Source organism: Sarcophilus harrisii, chromosome 1 (assembly GCF_902635505.1).
Source record: "Sarcophilus harrisii chromosome 1, mSarHar1.11, whole genome shotgun sequence".
NCBI classification, from domain to species: Eukaryota; Metazoa; Chordata; class Mammalia; order Dasyuromorphia; family Dasyuridae; genus Sarcophilus; species Sarcophilus harrisii.
The window spans coordinates 227,256,023-227,270,113 of NC_045426.1; the positions used below are offsets into that span (position 1 = coordinate 227,256,023).

At 37.0% G+C, this 14,091-nt stretch overlaps 1 protein-coding gene across 1 annotated transcript in view; it reads left to right on the forward strand.

Moving 5' to 3' along the window:
* The first annotated feature begins 8,570 nt into the window (after positions 1-8,570).
* PTCH1 (patched 1) overlaps positions 8,571-14,091 on the forward strand; it is an 83,671-nt gene continuing 78,150 nt past the window's right edge. Inside the window, exon 1 of the mRNA XM_031937701.1 lies at positions 8,571-8,763. Coding sequence (XP_031793561.1) covers positions 8,755-8,763 — 9 coding nt within the window. The 5' untranslated portion in view covers positions 8,571-8,754. The remainder of the gene's footprint in view (positions 8,764-14,091) is intronic.

The window sequence follows — 14,091 nt, forward strand, 5'->3', positions numbered from 1 at the left end:
ATTTGATTTTTACACTACTGCTCTAGAAAATTCTCAGGATCTTGCTAACATGAGAATGGTGTGTGATAGGACAAGGGTTTCCCTTATTCCTTACAACAGGGGTTAATTTTCTATTTTAAAAAAAGATTTCTTTCCCCAAGATCTGACTGGTCCCTGCTTCTCTTGACATTTATTTCTGGTGACCCAAGAGGATAAAAGGATTCTTTTAACATGTTGGGTGTCTGACTATCACTTGAATTACCATACCTTGTCATATCTATAGAAGCTAAGTACCATTTTATCCTTGTTTCATCTCCTTATTGTGTTAGGGCAAATTAAACTTTTTTGTTAGTTGTTTGATGGTTTACAAGCAACTCTTTTCATCCCAAAACAGAACCTGAACCAACAAAATATTATTAATGTTATTTTTTTTATTATAGTAACTTTTTATTGACAGAATCCATGCCTGGGTAATTTTTTTTTTACAACATTATCCCTTGCACTCACTTCTGTTCCGATTTTTCCCTCCCACCCTCCACCCCCTCCCCTAGATGGCAAGCAGTCCTATATATGTTGAATATGTCCTAGTATATCCTAGATACAATGTATGTGTGCAGATCCAAACAGTTTTCTTGTTGCACAGGAAGAATTGGATTCAGAAGGTAGAAATAACCCGGGAAGAAAAACAAAAATACAAACAGTTTACATTCATTTCCCAGTTTTTTTTTCCTTTGGGTGTAGCTGCTTCTGTCCATCATTGATCAACTGAAACTGAATTAGGTCTCTTTGTCAAAGAAATCTGCTTCCATCAGATTATATCATCATACAGTATCGTTGTTGACGTATATAATGATCTCTTGGTTCTGCTCATTTCACTTAGCATCAATTCATGTAATTCTCTCCAAGCTTCTCTGTATTCATCTTGCTGATCATTTCTTACAGAACAATAATATTCCATAACATTCATATACCACAATTTACCCAACCATTCTCCAATTGATGGGCATCCACTCAGTTTCCAGCTTCTAGCCACTACAAACAGGGCTGCCACAAACATTTTGGCACATACAGGTCCCTTTCCCTTCTTTAGTATCTCCTTAGGGTATAAGCCCAGTAGAAACACTGCTGGATCAAAGGGTATGCACAGTTTGATAACTTTTTGGGCATAATTCCAGATTGCTCTCCAGAATGGTTGGATTCGTTCACAGCTCCACCAACAATGTATCAGTGTCCCAGTTTTCCCACATCCCCTCCAACAATCATCATTATTTTTTCCTGTCATCTTAGCCAATCTGACAGGTGTGTAGTGGTATCTCAGAGTTGTCTTAATTTGCATTTCTCTGATTAATAATGATTTGGAACACTCTTTCATATGAGTGGTAATGATTTTAATTTCATCTGAAAATTGTCTGTTCATATCCTTTGACCATTTATCAATTGGAGAATGGCTTGGTTTCTTATAAATTAGAGTCAGCTCTCTATATATTTTGGAAACGAGGCCTTTATCAGAACCTTTAACTGTGAAGATGTTTTCCCAGTTTGTTGCTTCCCTTCTAATCTTGTTTACATTAGTTTTGTTTGTACAGAAGCTTTTTAATTTGATGTAATCAAAATTTTCTATTTTGTGATCAATAATGGTCTCTAGTTCGTCTTTAGTCACAAATTTCTTCCTCTTCCACAAGTCTGAGAGATAAACTATCCTATGTTCCTCCAATTTGTTTATAATCTCGTTCTTTATGTCTAAATCATGGACCCATTTTGATCTTATCTTGGTATACGGTGTTAAGTGTGGGTCCATGCCTAATTTCTGCCATACTAATTTCCAGTTATCCCAGCAGTTTTTGTCAAATAATGAATTCTTATCCCAAAAGTGAGGATTTTTGGGTTTGTCAAACACTAAATTGCTATAGTGTTTCTATTCTGTCTTGTGAACCTAACCTGTTCCACTGATCAACTAATCTATTTCTTAGCCAATACCAAATGGTTTTGGTGACTGCTGCTTTATAATATAGTTTTAGGTCAGGTACAGCTAGGCCACCTTCATTTGATTTTTTTTCATTAATTCTTTTGAGATTCTTGACCTTTTATTATTCCATATGAATTTTGTTGTTATTTTTTCTAGATCATTAAAATATTTTCTTGGAAGTCTGATTGGTATAGCACTAAATAAATAGATTAGTTTAGGGAGTATTGTCATCTTTATTATATTTGCTCGACCTATCCAGGAGCACTTGATATTTTTCCAGTTGTTTAAGTCTGACTTTATTTGTGTGGAAAGTTTTTTGTAATTTAGCTCATATAATTCCTGACTTTCCTTTGGTAGATAGATTCCCAAATATTTTATACTGTCGACAGTTATTCTGAATGGAATTTCTCTTTGTATCTCTTGCTGTTGGATTTTGTTGGTGATGTATAAAAATGCTGAGGATTTATGGGGATTTATTTTATAACCTGCAACTTTACTAAAGTTATGGATTATTTCTAATAGCTTTTTTGTAGACTCTCTAGGGTTCTCTAAGTATACCATCATATCATCTGCAAAGAGTGATAGTTTGGTTTCCTCATTGCCTATTCTGATTCCTTTAATCTCTTTCTCGACTCTTATTGCCGAGGCTAGTGTTTCTAATACAATATTGAATAGTAATGGTGACAGTGGGCAACCTTGCTTCACTCCAAATCTTACTGGGAAAGATTCCAGTTTTTCTCCATTGCATATGATTCTTACTCATGATTTTAAATATATGCTCCTGACTGTTTTGAGAAAAAGTCCATTTATTCCTATATTCTCAAGTGTTTTTATTAGGAATGGATGAAAATATTATTAAAGTTAAACCCACCCCTAACACACATCACCTTATATCTAGAATATTGCAGTAGCCTGTTATCCCTACCTCAATTGTTTCCCCACTCCAATTCATCCTCTACTCTGCTGCTAAAGTGATCTTCCTAAGTGGTAAACTTAAATCTCTCTTGTTCATTCTCTCTATGTGTCATTTGGTCTTTCTCTCTCTCTCTCTCTCTCGGTCTCTCTCTCTCTCTCTCTCTCTCTCTCTCTGTGTCTCTCTCTGTCTCTCTCTCTCTCTCTGTCTCTCTCTCTCTCTCTCCCCTCTCCATGTCTCTGTCTCTTTCTGTCTGTCTCTCATACACCCCCATACACACACACACACACACACACACAAAAAAAAACTCTCTACATCCTTTATTCATCAACTATAAAATCCTATAGAATAGTCAACTATAGCAATTTAGTGTTTGACAAACCCAAAGATCCTCACTTTTGGGATAAGAATTCATTATTTGACAAAAACTGCTGGGATAACTGGAAATTAGTATGGCAGAAATTAGGCATGGACCCACACTTAACACCGTATACCAAGATAAGATCAAAATGGGTCCATGATTTAGACATAAAGAACGAGATTATAAACAAATTGGAGGAACACAGGATAGTTTATCTCTCAGACTTGTGGAAGAGGAAGAAATTTGTGACTAAAGATGAACTAGAGACCATAATTGATCACAAAATAGAAAATTTTGATTACATCAAATTAAAAAGCTTCTGTACAAACAAAACTAATGTAAACAAGATTAGAAGGGAAGCAACAAACTGGGAAAACATCTTCACAGTTAAAGGTTCTGATAAAGGCCTCATTTCCAAAATATATAGAGAATTGACTCTAATTTATAAGAAACCAAGCCATTCTCCAATTGATAAATGGTCAAAGGATATGAACAGACAATTTTCAGATGATGAAATTAAAATCATTATCACTCATATGAAAGTGTTCCAAATCATTATTAATCAGAGAAATGCAAATTAAGACAACTCTGAGATACCACTACACACCCTGTCAGATTGGCTAAGATGACAGGAAAAATAATGATGATTGTTGGAGGGGTGATGGGAAAACTGGGACACTGATACATTGTTGGTGGAGCTGTGAACGAATCCAACCATTCTGGAGAGCAATCTGGAATTATGCCCAAAAGTTATCAAACTGTGCATACCCTTTGATCCAGCAGTGTTTCTACTGGGCTTATACCCTAAGGAGATACTAAAGAAGGGAAAGGGACCAGTATGTGCCAAAATGTTTGTGGCAGCCCTGTTTGTAGTGGCTAGAAGCTGGAAACTGAGTGGATGCCCATCAATTGGAGAATGGTTGGGTAAATTGTGGTATATGAATGTTATGGAATATTATTGTTCTGTAAGAAATGATCAGCAAGATGAATACAGAGAAGCTTGAAGAGAATTACATGAACTGATGCTAAGTGAAATGAGCAGAACCAAGAGATCAATATATACGTCAACAACGATACTGTATGAAGATGTAATCTGATGGAAGCGGATTTCTTTGACAAAGAGACCTAATTCAGTTTCAATTGAACAGAAGCAGCTACACCCAAAGGAAAAAAAAAACACTGGGAAATGAATGTAAACTGTTTGCATTTTTATTTTTCTTCCCGGGTTATTTCTACCTTCTGAATCCAATTCTTCCTGTACAACAAGAAAACTGTTTGGATCTGCACACATACATTGTATATAGGATACACTAGGACATATTCAACATATATAGGACTGCTTGCCATCTAGGGGAGGGGGTGGAGGGTGGGAGGGAAAAATCGGAACAGAAGTGAGTGCAAGGGATAATGTTGTAAAAAAAAAAATTACCCAGGCATGGATTCTGTCAATAAAAAGTTACTATTAAAAAAAACTATAAAATTCTGCCTTTTAAAACCCTTCATAAATTGTCCTCCTTGTACCTTTCCAGTCTTCTTAACATTCAGCTTAACGTTTTCTAAAATTCAGTGACACTGGCCTCTTATGATTGATTAAACAAGATGCTCCTCTCCTCCCAGATTTTCACATTTTCACTGACTTTCCACCATACATGGAATGCTCTTCCTCATCCCCCCCCCACTTTTACCTCTACTTCTTAGCATCCCTGGCTTCCTTCAAGTCTCAACTAAAAATCCCATCCACTATAAGAAGCCTTTCTCAGTCCAGTTTAGTGCTAGTGCCTTCCCTGTGAGATTGTTGTCATTCAGTTGTGTTCAATTCTTTATAACCCTGTAGACCAACTGTTTATGGGGTTTTTGTGGAAAAGATACTGCAATGGTTTGCCATTTTCTTCTTCAGTTTTATTCAGGCAGCTATTAAAAGTGTCTGAAGGAGGGTCAGCTAATTGGCGCAGTGGATAGAGCCCCAGCCCTGAAGTCAGGAGGACCTGACTTCAAATCTGGCCTCAGACACTTAACACTTAGCTGTGTGACCCTGGGCAAGTCACTTAACCCCAACTGCCTCAGCAAAAAAAAAAAAAAAAAAGTGTCTTTGGTCTTCCTGACTTCAGGCCTACATGCTATCCACTGTAGCACAGATTATCTTTAGTTTAACTCACAAATCTGCATGATTAGAATTCTTCGAATGTTGTCACCCTTATTAGAGTGTGAACTACTTAAGGGTCAGGACTGATTTTGTTTTCTTCTATGCCCAGCACTTAGCACAGTGCCCAGCACATAGTAAGTACTTAATAACACTTACTGACTTGCCTTTACTTGACATTGTCAAAAAATAAAGAAGAGACAGAAGAAAAAAGAATCTTGACGCCAAAACTAGGGTACATTTGGGTCCATCTGGTGTAAATCAGTAGCAGTCTAATTCACTGAATGACTGTCACTTCCTCACTTTATTTAACAAAAGATACATTCCAAAGGTTCTGGGAAAAGTTTTCCATTAAACCTAACACCGCTTGCTCAAATAACTTTATTAGCCAGAGCTGTTTTTCTTATTCATTATTCTTTTAGTTTGTATCCTGGGCCACCTTATTCTGAGATGTATTTCCTTTATTTATACTATTTTCGCCTTGTTTACACCAGAGCATGAAGCAGATTCTTTGATGTGACCTGGAATACAGAAAAAGAAGAAATATTTATTGAAAGAAAACATTCATGTTTCCACAATTGTTAAGACCAATCTGATCCTATACCCATGAGATATTCACTCATTCATTGAGATATTCATTGAAATATCTCAGATATAATTGAAAACCAAGTGATATGAAATTATTTCCTCAATGAGAATAACTTACATGGTTACATGACATTAAAAGGATTGATTTAATGATTTACTAAGATTAATATTTTGGTAACTCAGATGACTCTAAATCAAATAGTATATGATAGTGGGGACAATATAAACTCCAGCTTTTCAGTTCATATTTTTGATCTGCCTAGAATCCGGTGGAAATGCTAGTCTCTATTTAAAGATTGTTTAAATTTATCATTAAAACTTTACTTAATGTACCCATAATTTACACTTAAATAATAATGTATTTTTTAAGCACAGCTTGCTGTTTGTGAAGACTTGCTAGTAAAACAAAACAAAATAATCTAAAATGATAGTTTGGGTAGCCTAGTCTTAGCCCTGCTGCTTGGCCCACAATAACTAGGTTTTGGGATTGCTCTCTGTTCTATGAACATGTATGCAATTTGGACTGGGTTCAATTCTAGGAATCCAGGCCTCTAAAAGTGTGTGTGTGTGGGGGGGGAGTAGTAGATAGACAAGGCTCCAAGTTCTTATACTTTGGCTCATTAAATTCCTACCTACCTGCCCTGGGACAAATTTATTTTTAGAGTATGGCTAATATCCACAGTTTCCTCCAAAAAGGGGAAAGTAAAAAGGAATTCATAATGAATCAGGTATGGGACAGATAAAATGTGCCTAGACCCAAAAGAAATCTCAAATATAAAAGAACATAGTCACAAAATGATTTAAGAAAAGATTCAATAACTTAACTTATAAGTATGTCATGATTTGTTGAGTAAGTAATACCTAACCCTCATCAGAACATAAAGCCGTATTCAGAATAATTATTTATGCATTTTGCATTTCACTTTGGCTTTGCACTTTCCAAACAATTCTTGGAACACCTTTGCTGGTAGAGACCAATCTTGAATCTCGTTGATTGTTGTCCTCTATTTGGCAGAAGTTTCCCCTGCCACCAGCCTAGCACCTCTGAATTTCTTGAATTCATAAAGTTGTCTTCAAGCCTAGACTTGTCCATCCAAAGAACAATGTTCAGTCACTCAGTCAGTAAAGAAAACATAAAGCAGAAAAAGTATTCCAATAAGGCAACTTCAAGCATACTCTATAGTATGTCTTCCCTCATTATACTTTATAAAATGTTGAACAGATTTTTCTGGGTCACTTCTACATCATTAAATTCTATAAGGTGATCAAGTTGGAGGAAACTCTTGCTTGTTTTTAGGGAATAACTACCAACTATTCACTTAACCACTATTAAAATGTGACTGATTTAAAATGGTACTGTTGGAAGGAATATTTGTGTGACATATCACAAAGCATAAAAGTAATATTAGGCAAATATTTTTGGCACTCATTGTTTGTGCCAAACTCATTTAAATTATATTTAGCACATAAGTGCTAAACTCTCATTTAGGTGCTTCTCACGAGAGCTAATTAATAATCCTCGTTTCCAAAGAACACCACTGTGAGACTTCCTAAAGCAAGTAACTTCCTAGTAAGCCCTAGAAGAAATGACAGAAGTCAACATGAGAGCTAGCATGATACAATGGAAAGTGTGCTAGATTTGAAGACAGAAAACTGGAATTCCAAGCTTTAACACATGCTGGCTGTATGAAGTTGGGCAAGTAATTTAACATCTCTAGGTCTCAGTTTTCTCATCAGTAAAATTTAGTGATTGATTAGGTGGTCTCTAAAATCCCTTCCAGTTTTAACTCTACGATTTTATCATCTTATGAATATAAATCTTGCAATATTGAAAAATTAAATTGTTCATCTTTCCTTTACCTTCTCTAGATATCTGTATCTCTTTTTGATATTCTTTTGATCTGCTTGCCAGCCATTTATTTATTCCATACAGAAATCCAGGTGACAGATATTATTGCAAAGAAAAAAAGTATTCCTGTTCCTCCCAAACCCCAGAAAAAGGGGCTAAATGCTATGTATAGTTTTGCAGTGGGGGAAGGGAAGATAGGAAAAGAAAAGAGGAAGAGGGGAACTCCAGTCCCACATTCCTTTTTGTCTTCTGCAGACTTGAGAGGGATCAGCAGGCACTGTAGGTTCCTGAAGAGAAAAGCTTGGTTAGGCTGGGCTAAACCCAGGAAGGCAAGGGAGAGAAGCTGTGCCTCCTGTTTACCCAGGAGGGCTGTGCTGATAGCACGTTACTTTAGTTTACTTTGCTTTCCTTGAGTTTATTGTAAAGGGGTAAAGTTTTCGGATCCATCACGTGACCCTGACAGGTCCTGCCTATTGAGAGGCAGACCACCCACATAGAGAACGATGAAGCTGCTTAATAGAAACAGGCATGTAATTGTGAACCCTAGCAGCACTCTGCAGAATGCCTGCAACCTAGCAGGATTATTTTTTTACACTTTCAGTTCCTTTTGTGAAGAAGAAGGAGAAGGTAAAGAAAGAAAGAAAAAAAGAAAAAAAGAAAGAAAGAAAGGAAAAAGGAAGGAAGCAGGAAGAAGAAGAAGAAGAAGAAGAAGAAGAAGAAGAAGAAGAAGAAGAAGAAGAAGAAGAAGAAGAAGAAGAAGAAGAAGAAGAAGAAGAAGAAGAAGAAGAAGAAGAAGAAGAAAGAGGGAATACAGGAGAAGGAAGAAAGGAAAATAAATTGATGTAAAGTCAAAATTCCCCTCACACTTCGTACTTAAACTCACCCCCCAGCTACTTACCAGCAACAGAAGCAGCAGAAACGGCTCCAGATTCCCCAATTCTTGGAAAGGGGCTCCTTAATGGAGATGGTGAGTGAATGATTTATCTTTAAAAATCCATCCTATCCCCATCCTGTACAGAGATTTCTTGCTAGCAATTATCTTTAAGTGTTTATACCTGAAGTCGCCGGTAGGGCTACTAGGGAGACCTATGGGTGAGAGGTGTTGGGGTTCATGCTTGCTCCCCGCAGGCAAATCAAACGGGTGGCATAGCTTGCTCCATTCCTCCCAGAGAAACCAGCGCTCCCTGAAGGGGGCCAGCTGTATGTATTGGCGGAGGGTGGGGGTGAAATAGGAGGGGGAACTCAAAGTCCCACGGAACCTCCGTCGCGGCCAGTTTAGCTCAACTTTTTTTTTTTTTTTTTAAATTTAAATGTTTCCCTCCCTTCCTCCCTCCCCCTTAGTCTTCCCTCTGAGCTCGAACAAGGGTTTGGTAATGCGACTTATCAAGGGCATTTCTCTCGGAGTAGCTCTTCGCCTATCCCATTTTTACGCCTGGAAGGGTCTCTACCCTGGCTTCCGCTAATCAGTCCCCTTCGGTCCTAGCTCCTGATTTGGGACTGTGAAGAAAGCTGTTTTTCACAGGAACTGAGGAAGGGATATGGAGACAGGAGACCGAGAAGGAGACGGACTGGGTAGAGGGGAAGAAAAAAAAGAGAGATGACCAAAAAAAAAAAAAGGGGGGGGGGAGGAAGCAGAAAAGGGAGGAGAATAGGAAGAAGAGTGGGTGTTAGGAGGAGGAGAAGGAGGAGGAAAGGAGGAGGAGGAGGAGGAGGAAAGGAAGGGGAAAATAATCTCTAATTGCCACAGTTTAGAGAACACATTCTTACCTTTTTTTTCCCTTCCAACTCCACCTCCCTTAGGGGGCATCACCTAGAGTGGAAATAAAGGATCCAACAGTGTTTTCAAAAGGTTGAGTACATACTTCCTTTCCCCCTCCCCTCTCCTCCCTTCCCAGACAGACACTGACACACCTTTCCTACCACCCACTGAAACACAGGGGAAAAGGCCAAATGCCAGAGTAGCGCTTATAGTATGTGGGATTAACTAGTGCAACAGATTCACTTTACCAAAACCTGGAAACTAAATCATTGTGAATTGTATTTGAAGGCATTTGCATGATTGGGGTTGGGGCAGGGGAAGAAGAAGTGGGATTTTTTTGTACTTTGGGGAGAAGGAAAACAAACAAACAAAAAAAAAAGGGGAAAAAAAGGTTAAATTATGCCTTCTCTCCTAGGATGTACCCTAATGCTTATAGGTTTATGCAGGCCACATAATGGGAAAGATAGATGTGTTGTGGATGTCTTTCGTGTTTGTCAGGATAGTCTGATAACGAATGTGTCTAAATCATTCAAGGTATTAATCTTGGCATGCACCTATTGACTTGTGAATGAAAGAAGTTGTCTGTACTGACTGGGAAGGTCAGAAGAAATTCCAACATCAGGACCATTCCAACTAGTGAATGAGAGTGAACTAGTGAATGAAAGATGAATTTTTCCTCAAGTTCTCTTTTTTTCAAAATGATATCTGGTTTATGCATAGACAAACCCTACAATGGATATTTTCTCATCTTTTTGATTTGTGTCCCTCAAAAAAGAATCATGTGGGTTTTACTTTAAGGAATCACATTCAGAGACCTCTATTTTCATAGAGACTAGGATTCAAGATGTACTTCTCCCATTTTTTGCCCCTCCCCTTGTGGAAAGACCTAGTTATAAATAAGAAAGATCCACAATGGGTGACTCCAAATATGTTATAATTGGATAATGAGTCTGAAACCACTACAATAGTTCTTTCTCATCTCTGTGTGTGCTTAGTGTTTGTATCTGTGTGTGATTTGGGGTTTGGCCTCAGTAACAACATGTAATTGACTCCATAAAGACTATTCTTCAGTGTCATCTTTTGTTGTTATCATTTATTTCTGGGTGCTTTAGACTCATTATTATAAAATAAGGAATATTCAATGGTGTGTTCTGATTGTTACAACATGTCTTTCCACATAGCTATAAATGCCTTTGATTGCATTATCATTTTAAGTTAAAATACTGAACCAAAGTGGGCACTTTTAGGTTTGGTATACTCAGAGTAACTTGAGTTTCATACATGATCTTAAATACAGTATGAAAGGTATATATTATTTCCGCTTCAAGCTATTACTGTGTTTATGCAACTGGATTATTATCTGACAATATATTTTGATAAAAGTCTGAACAAATCGGGGATAATTTGAAAAAAGATACTTTTTATATTTCCTGTAGATAGGCAACTGACAAATGACAATGAATCAAAATCTTTCCTTTTATCTTTATTTCACATACATATGAAACACATACACACACACACACACCTTTTATTTTCTTCTGCCTCTGCCACAGTGTATAAAGCCCTTTTGAGACATGTAGGCGTGATGTGTAAACCGGATTAGCAGTATGAAAGAAAGACACACAATAAGCTTGAATTGTTTTACTTCCTTTTCATTTCTCATGCCTATATCTCTAATAAATGTGTTGCTGCACCAGTGGGTCAAAGGGATCGTGTAGCAGAGCTTCTTTTTTAGGGAAAGACCCAGTTGTAGAGATCATGAAAATGAATGGTTTACCTTCTGCCAAATACAAAGATAGATAGATAGATAGATAGATAGATTTGTGTGTTTATATGTATATACACATACATATCTATAAATATATAAAGATTGCAGATATTTTTATAAGTAGTTATACATGTATAAGTTTCAGTATCTGTATCTATAGAGATACTGTTCTGGTTGCATTCAATAATGACTCTAAATATATCAAAATACTGGAGTCAGAAAGATATTCAGCAAGAGAAAAAACATCCATACTATAATCATTTCTGTGCTTTATTCAAAATTGACATGTTGGACAATTCTTATAGCAGCAACTGATGAGAAATTCAACAGTCTTGAATTCCCTGCTATTGCGGCTACTGCAGGAAGTATAATTCTCACTGCAGTTTAATGTTTGGGGTGCCTTCACTAATGACCTTGGTCTGATGAATGTAGAGATATTTGGGGTGCTGGTGGGACATTTCTTTACCCCCCCACCCCACCCCCACCCCTCTCTGTTAGTTCAATAAATGCCAGTGTTCCTGAGTTTGTACTGTAGATCTCTCTTTTTCTTCTTTGTAGAGTTTGGGGCAGCTTCCCATTAAAGGAGATCAGGGGTAATTAGCAGCATTATTTTGACAAGTTGGGTCGAGCTGTTCCCTTTCTTACATCCCTGAGCAAGGGGAGAAGGGGAGGGGGTAAGTGGAGGAAGAGAGAGAGGGAAAGAGAGTGGGGGAGGGAGGAGGTCAAGCCCAGTGTCTTGAGATTCTATTGCAGTTGAATACTTTCTTTTCTCAACCCTGAAACTTTTAAGAATCATATTGTCTAATTTTTGTCTCTAGGTTCCACTTTTCAATTCCTTAAAGATAACATAAGGAAATACACAAACATTTATAAGGAGATAATATGGTATTGTTAAGAAGCAAGAAAGTGCAAGGAGCGGTGGAATACTAAATTGTGAAGACTCCTGGGATCCGTTTGCAATGTCTCACAGCCTAAACTCAATTTTATGTCCTTTGGCAACTCATTGGACATTTGTATTCCAGTTTTACCATAATAAATAGAAATGATATTATTACTCCCCATGAAACTGACAGCAATATTATAAGGATTAGTGTGCTATGTCAAAAGAAAGTTCTTTGTATTTCTGAAAAGTAAATGCAGTATACAAAGCAAGTTATTACTATTGCAATCTATTAGGTTAGAGATGGTTGAAATTAAGCAAAATAAATGCATGTTGAAAATTGTGAATTATAAGATAAATGTATGGGCCTACTTATTTGTGATGTTCGCATGGATGGCATTGTACAAATGATATCTTATGGTATCATATGAATACAATTTTATCAAATATTGAAGTCCACGGCTTACATTGAACATTTGAGGAAGTAGTGATGAGTAAACAACATTCCAAAAGATAATTGGAAGGTCATTCCTTTTGTTCATAGCCATACTCTATTCTGTCTTTTGATTTAGCTTTATCTTGCTTTACTTCCCTCTGTAATATTTAAACATAGGAGCCAGATGGGTTTTGTCCATGTCATATTGCATTTGGGTAATAAATGTAGATTTCAGATCTGTGTTATAAGCCATGGGAAGTTAAAGTGTGGAGCAGAATAAGGGGGAATGGAACAGAAGGAGATATTCTTAATAATTCACAGAATATGAGTAAAGAGCTAGAGGAATGGATTGTTTTAAGTCTTTGGACCACAGTGGAAGGAAAGGTAATCCATATATTGGAATATGGTTTAAAAAGAATATTAAAGGGGGTAAATCAGATGTTCTTTCATATAGTTTGCTAGTCCACAAAGTCTCAAGTGATCATGTGTTTGATAAATATATAAGGGAAGCTTAAGGAATAAAGACAATTAAAAGAATCTCACCAACAGACACCTTAGTAGGCCTGTTCATCCAAACCAGCTCCATATCAGGTCTGTGGGACCCTTGTGATTAGTTGAAGTTAACAAAACCTGGTGTCGAGCAGCAGTTACAAGCACAGGGCATGCATATTAAAGCCAACAATGCTTACAAATGTAAATAAGGGCAGATTGATTAAGAACAACATTATCGCTGGGAATGTAGCACTCACATGCATCAGCAATGAGGCAAATTGGGGGCAGCCTCAGCCCTGACCACCCATGTTGAGACAGGCTTTTACACTGGCACCTCTTCCTTTTTAAAAAACATTGCAGAAACAAGGCCAATTAGATCCCCAAAGTAATTCATCTCTTGTGTATGAAAAAAGCAGACCACAGGGGAAGAAGAGAGGGGGTGGGATGGGAGAGAGATTAAGATAGTGCTTGTTAAATCTGAGGTTCCAGATTGAGTTTGGGAACCAGTGAGAAGAATATACCAGCAGGGCATTGTCTAAGATCATGAAAAGTTAACCTATCAAACAGAAGGCAAAGAGGGGAAGTAGAAGGGCTTCATGTATCTTAAACCCCTGGATCAATGTTCAAAGCATTTAGGAAAAAAGTAAGACTGAATAAAATTAACATGGAAGGAAAAAGTCTTCTCTTGAAAGGATATCAGTGTAGAAGTAGAAGGAAGTTTCTTCCATACAAAGATGAATTAATATACCCTACCACATCTTCCTAAAGTGAGAAACTCTAAAAATTAAATAAATTTAGAAAATGTGAATATTAAATGATTAATGATACAACATTAAGAGAAATATTTTGAATTTTTATCTAAAAGTTTAAAGAATTTGAAATGTGATTTAATGACATAATTGCTTTTATCTTCAGCAGCTAAGAGATATGCAAACCTCTGTGCTTTTTATAAATGTATTT